Source organism: Adiantum capillus-veneris, chromosome 27 (assembly GCF_014529385.1).
Source record: "Adiantum capillus-veneris isolate H3 chromosome 27, ASM1452938v2, whole genome shotgun sequence".
Classification (NCBI taxonomy): Eukaryota; Viridiplantae; Streptophyta; class Polypodiopsida; order Polypodiales; family Pteridaceae; genus Adiantum; species Adiantum capillus-veneris.
The window spans coordinates 44,926,914-44,933,782 of NC_140957.1; the positions used below are offsets into that span (position 1 = coordinate 44,926,914).

General features: G+C 46.2%; 1 protein-coding gene across 1 annotated transcript; it reads left to right on the plus strand.

The window, feature by feature from the left end:
- The first annotated feature begins 930 nt into the window (after window positions 1-930).
- On the plus strand, window positions 931-3,787 carry LOC147421876 (uncharacterized). The gene is made up of 5 exons (XM_086503441.1): window positions 931-1,352; window positions 2,514-2,641; window positions 2,725-2,837; window positions 3,094-3,285; window positions 3,363-3,787. Exons 1-5 carry the CDS (start codon window positions 1,006-1,008, stop codon window positions 3,390-3,392), a joined length of 810 nt encoding a protein of 269 aa, XP_086359567.1. The 5' UTR covers window positions 931-1,005; the 3' UTR covers window positions 3,393-3,787.
- Window positions 3,788-6,869: the final 3,082 nt, after the last annotated feature.

Genomic DNA, 6,869 nt, shown 5'->3' on the forward strand with positions numbered 1-6,869 from the left:
TAGGAAGCCATCCCGCAATGATGAGGCGGATCCAAAGCTGATCGAAACAACATGGCATGCTTGGCAAAGATTGGAGCTTCCATTGAAAGCCAGCATAAGCGCAGATGCAAGCCCGTTCTCGAATCCAAATCTGCACGTGCGTGGAGCAAAGAAAGCGAGGCGCAGGGGTCGCGCGCATAAGAAAGAATCCCGCCACGTCGATTCCAGAAGGGGGAAAGTAAGGTGTTTCCTCCCGACCATAGATCCCACCCCCTCAATGCCCGTGTTAGATAGTCCCTAGGTTAGTCTTTGGCTCAAAGTCGGGGCATTTATGTGTCCCCCCCTGGAGACTATCTAACACGGGCATTGAGGGGGTGGGATCTACGGTGGGATGAAGGAGAGCTCGTGTTTGAAATGGCCCCCCCTGGGGACCCCCTGTGGACTATCTAACACGGGCATTGAGGGGGTGGGATCTACGATGGGATGAAGGAGAGCCCGTGTTTGAAATGGCCCCCCCTGGGGACCCCCTGGGGACTATCTAACACGGGCATTGAGGGGGTGGGATCTACGGTGGGATGAAGAAGAGCCGTAGATCGCGACAAAGTAATCTCGGGTACGCGAGATTACTTTGCACCCGAGATTACTTCTCGGCCGACCCTCGAACCCTTGACCTCACCTTTGCGACTCCCATGCCCTAACCACGAGCACCCGCGTGTTTATTGTGATGGTATGGGCCCGAGGTTACTCTTATACCAAAGGTGACCAAAAGTAATCTCGGGTACAATTACTTTTTATACCCGAGATTACTTTTTACGGTGCCGACAAGATCTACGACGCTCGATGCTCTCACCGTAGATCCCATGCCCCCATGCCCGTGTCATATAGTCCTGAGGCAACACTAAGGCTGCCGGCCAAAAACTCTAGTCCATATTACACGTGCACATCAATAGCAAACTCCTCTCTCTCTTTCTCTAAAATTCTCTTCTTCTTCTTCTTCTTCTCTCAACACAGGGTTATCAGCAAACGATGGTAGCGGGTCACGCCTCCATAGCCTTGCCGAGGCCAGCGGTGCAGTCATCTGTATCATGCAAAGGGTTGAGGTTCGCGTCGAACAAGATGAGTCGAGGCCCTGCATCGTCACTTTCGCTCCATAGCCGGCGCTCAATGACGGTGAGGGCTGGCCCCTCAGAAGCGGAACAACCAGGAAAGACTTCTTCAGCTGCTGTTCAAATTCCTCCCCCACGTACTCGTTCTGGAGCTCCTTCCGATGACTCCTCGTTGCAGACTGTATTTGTCGAGGACGCAAATGTTTCGGTGGAAGGTGTTGCCAAGGTCGATCATGGTGTGCCCTCCTCAGATAGTCCTGCTTGGGGGTATGCTACTATTGTCACTCATGCTGTCTTTTGTGCTTGTGAGAGAGAGAGAGCGTGCACACACACACAGACACTGAGAGAATGTTGGTCAAGGGCTATCTTACTGGTTGTGTATTAACAAATCAGTTAGGATAGTGTGTGTCTTGGTGTAACTTCTGAATTTGAGTGTATGGGGCAGCTAAGAACTTGTCTACCCATTTGGGACTTGATACCAGAATGTGTGTGAAATAAACTGTGCCATTGCTCTTGGGCATAGTAAAAATTACTCACCTTGTTTCCTATGATTAAAATGAAATGGTGTCAGTGAGTTCCTATTCTGAAACCCGCCATTTCTGAAGCACATTCCAATTTTGTGAGACAAATGTGCCTCTGGAAAAATGTCATTTGAGCATCTGAGCCTAAAAGTGGTATTGTGGAACAGGCATTTGGAAGCAGAAGTGATGTTTCATGTATTAGCATCAATATAGTAAGCTTTAGTTCGATTCGGAGCCTTGGGCCATTTCAAACGCGACCCTAATTTCTTAGCATTTTACAAACATTTTGTAGCGTTCAAGTCTAAATAACCATTGAGTATTAAAACTGAGCATTTCCAAGCAAGTAGCATTTTTGTGACAATATAACATTATACACTCGAATGAATTGTGAATCAATGACCATTGTGAAAGAAACTTAGTTTTTAAAACTCAATTAGGGTCAAGTTTGAATATTATACATAGTTGCTTTTAAATTTGTTTGAAACGATTATCAGACATTTGAAACCGTTTTAAACACTGAGGTTTGAAATTGGGTTTCAAGTACCAACTTCAATAACACAAATTTCTCTGTGTATTTGATTTGCTCATTTTGTTATTCCCTAATTTGAAAACCTTTCAAATTATCTCTTTTGGAAGTACACAAGTGTTGTGTTGTTTCTTGAATGTTATTCTGTAAAATTAACGCTATTAATTTTATGAGTGTATGTGCGCTCTTGACTGCAGTGTGTGATCGGCACATGTTCACGCACGGTTTAGATTATGGAGACATTCTAGAGGTAATCTAAAAAACGTTGTAGTCATTGCCACATGATGTCCGGCCCGCTGACATTGTCTGGTTGGGTAGTTCATTGTTGTGCTTGATATATAGCAAAAATACAAAATAATGGTGTTCTTGGTGTTCTGACAGTCGCGTTGCTTTTCTAGCTGGTGGGGATGTTCTTGTATTGTTTGCATTTGCTGCGATTGGAAGGCTTAGTCATGGTATGTCAGTTGTGGATTGGGATGCTTTGCGAACAGCGGATCCTTTCATCGCAGGTGAAAAACATAAATTAGACTGGATTTGCCTGGCTTTGAAGCATCTTTGTGAACCGAGTGTAATGATTGTAGATCTTGTGCAGGCTGGCTGCTAGGGGCATACCTACTTGGAGGCTATGGACCGGATGGACAGGGTGTGAATGGTTTTGGAAGTGCTGTTTTGGCTGCTGTAAAGTCATGGGCTGTGGGCATTCCTGTAAGTACATTCCTAGTTTGTTGCATGTTTTTGTGTGCAATGACAGACGATACATGGACTCCCAATTTGTGTACTGTTGTTGTTGATTACTTGTGGATGGGCACCAACTGTCTGCTATGGCTATTTGCAATTTCTTAGGAATTGGAGAGATTCATGCCACAAGGTTTCTCACATGCTGTTCTTGAGTATTGAGATATGCACAGCCTATGACCTATTGCTTTTGACCACACTTAATATAATCATCATGGTGTCACAGCTTGCTCTTGTGATTCGCGGTGTTACTTCAGGCCATGTTCCTCCTCAGCCCTTCATCATTGTCTCCATGGCAAGCACACTCATTTTACTCGTTGGATGGCGGGCAACTGCAACTGTGGTATTTCCAAATGAGAAATCAGCAAAGAACAAGCTGACTGGAAACAAGAAAGGCAGCGTCTTTGAGCTTTTCCAGGTTAGACACATTCATGTCGCCTCAGAAAGTCCTATCTGGCCATTCCTGGTACTAATTTACAGTGCTTTGTGGTGCAGCTACTCTCATCTCTGGTAAGAAGGTGGTAGGACAGCTATATATTATGCAAAAGAAGCAGAGCAGACACAAGTCTGCTCTGCTATCATTTCTAGAATGCAACAGTGGTTTGTGCTGGGCTCTCTCAATGCTCGATTGGATTGCAGCTACTTCTGGAGAACTACATTCTCAAAGTGCAGCACTATGGCAATTAGGCTGTGAATGAACTTGACAAATGGTCTGCTAGCTTCTGGAACAAAGTCTTGTATCATGTGTTTGTATCTTTGAAAGGCTTGTTGTAAGATTATGCACAACATTTATAAGCCTTTGTATGTTAAGAGTTTATCTAAAGCCTTTATAAGCATTCTGGAGCGATCAACGTGCAAGGCATGTTGCCATCTTGTAAAGACACTACTTGTTCTTTTATGTGTTCTTTCTTCAACCCTAAGCTTATAGCACAGTTTATTAATCTTGTAGAGTAAATATTTTCATTATAAGCCTTGGGCATGAATTGCTATTCGGCAGCTATTAGGTCAAGTTTCATTGCCAACTGAGTTGGTAGCATGATCTCATGTCTTTACTCCATGCTGTTGCGTCCCCGACATCAGGATAAGTGCTTACTAGAGCTGCGGCAGCTCTACCTGCACACTGCTTGTGGTTTGGGTTGGCGGTTTAGTACACCAACCATTGCAGTAAGAACTTAGCCCACATGCTGATGGCTCCTAGGTGCAGTGTGAGCCTCCATGGGTTGATTCACTGATGTAGTCAATTAAACAAAAAGGGGCTAGTTTCATCTCCCTTGACATCTGGCTGCAACAATGGCCTGCTGTTGTGAACTGGCGCCTCTTACGTGTCCTATAAATAGGATTCAGGACCTCATGTGAGCATTGTTGTCCAATTAGGTAACCGCTTGGGACAAGTGGGTGGAAGGAAAAGTAATAAACTGCTGCAATATGCAGTCTTGAATAAACTTTACCACTTCCAAATAACTTGAGATAATCGAATGACAAGGGAGTGAAGGGAGTGGGATGCTCTTGCACAAGAGAGTCGTGGCGTTGAACCGCCCACTCTTGGTACCTGTTTAGCTATTTGTTTATCCATTGATGTTGGGTGCAAGTATCCAGAGAATTTCAGCTCAATCCAGTGCGTGTGCGTGCACACTCCAACACGAGAGAAATGAAAAAATGAAATGAATTGTTATATTAACATCTTCAAAAGGCCAAAGTGATCTATGAGACCAGAAAGTTACAATGTGGTGGATCTTATACAAAGTCAGAGTAACAAACTAACAACAAAACAAAACAAAACAAAACAAAAAAAATACTATGGGATCCTAGATTGGTTGATGTGATCTAAGCAAAAGGGGCAGTTGGCCGGGATAGCTAAATCACAGGAGATCTAGCATCGGGTGTTGGCGGATCTCATCAATCTCCTCCATGGTCAGACTACGTTGTGCATGCCTGGCTAGAGTGCTCCGAATCTTCTGATGAAGCCTCCGCGATGATGTGTAGTCCGCAATCGTGGGCGCCTGGATTTCCCCAGCTCACTCGCTCGGTCGATCAGTGTGCCTCTGGTGTGAGACGAAAGTGAGCTCTGCTGTGGTAGTAGCTCCTGCGGCGGCTGTCCAGTGTCTGCTCTAAAGAAATCTGTGATTCGTCTCTGAGATTGGCTAGCCTCTCCACTCATCAGGCTATCTTTGTGTATGTGCAGCTCGAGCAAGAACAAACCCAAGCATCTCTGATTCTCATATCCCATGACTCTGGAGAGGTCCAAAACCCTCTCTAAACAAGCAATGGAAGCGGCCTCGTATCTCGTAGTAGACGAGGTAGCGGCATGTGTAGTGCAACTCTGTCTCAGGCTCCATGTCACACAAGGGGCGAGTCCTGGCCTTTGTTGGTACTCCATTGTATCTCCCAGTCTCAATCCGTAGCTGGTGAGAAGATGTGCGTAACTGGCCAATAGCACATCTTATCCCATGAGACAAGTGGGTGTCCATGTATCTGGGTCTCGTCACAAAACCATCCTTTGTAAGCTAGAGAAGATGCTCTCTGTAGAAAGCCATCTTCGTGCCCAGCTCCTACGCCGCCTGTATCCATGTCCTCTTGGTGTTTAGCTGAGTCAGGTCTTGTTGGATGAGCCTCGTGATCTCGAACTGTGTAAGAGTGAGAGATGGTGCATCCAATGAGTACTGGAAGGGTGGAAACCTGTCTATGCTGAACCCATGCGCCTGAAATCATGATGTCATCTCCCCATACCAGCATGCTGTATCTCCCTGCATGGCTAAATGTCAAGAGGACTCAAGTGCAATACGAGCATATCTGTCTCTAGGAAGTTACCACATGTGGTGTATGAAGGAGACTCATCTGGTGAGCGCCTCAACCACTAATTGGGGGGCCGTTAGCTTTGCTCGGATAATGGCATGTGGTACTGATGCCTTGGCTCTAATGAGCCGCGAGATCATAGAGACGAGAGGTTTCTCCATGCTCCCCCATCCATCAGTGTGACCTGACCCCCCGTGATGATCCAATGAAGGTCCCCATATCTCAGCTCCATAGAGCAATGCAGAAGCCACCAAGGTGTCAAAGAGCCAGAGCTTCGTCCAAGGCTCCTGAAATTGAACCTGTGAACACATCCTCTCCAATCTACCCAATGCTGCATGGGCTCTAGTCAGTCTGGTCTCTGCTACTCTCCTGAGTGAGAATGCCGGTCCGCTAAAAACCACTCCAAGGTAAGTGTAAGCATTTGTGTACTCCACAGTCTCCGGCCATATGTGAATGTAGGTGCTGACCTCCTGATCGACTGTGGGGTGGTATTAAATACCATAACCTTGGTTTTACCAAGGTTGACAGACAAACCACTTTGATGGGCAAACCTATGCAAAGCATCCAAGTGACGTTGCATCCCCTCCGGAGATTCAGAGATCAACACAATATCATCAGCATATAACAAAAGTGGAATCCATGTCCCTGCCAGCTATGCACCTCTATCACCATCTCTCTCAATGTAGTCAGAAACCTCATCTACATACATACCGAATAGAGTAGGAGAGAGCGGGAAACCCTGCTTCACCCCAATAGTGGAGTGAACCAGTGTAGATAGTCCCTCAGGGGTGCGTACATGCCCAACTACTGATCTGTACAATGCCATGATCCCCCAAATGAGCTCTGTGGGTACTCCCATCTCCTGCAGCCTGCGCATCAATCTAGCTTTGGGTACTGTGTCAAAGGCTTTGCGGAAGTCCACAAAGCTACAATAGATCTGTCTCCCATGAGATCTGCCCTCCTCGATGATGGCCCGGAGTGTCAAGATATGGTCAAGAGTAGAGAAGCCTCTCCTGAACCCTGCCTGCCCATCTGCACGTATTCCTTCCCTCTTTGCCCATCTACTCAACTGCTGCTCAAGAATGGATGCATACAACCGTGCCAGTGTGTGTCCAATCATGATAGTGCGATAATTCCCAGGCTCCATAGGGTCTCATGACTTGACTTGAAGATAGGTACAATCGTAGATAGGCTCCAAATATCAGGCAA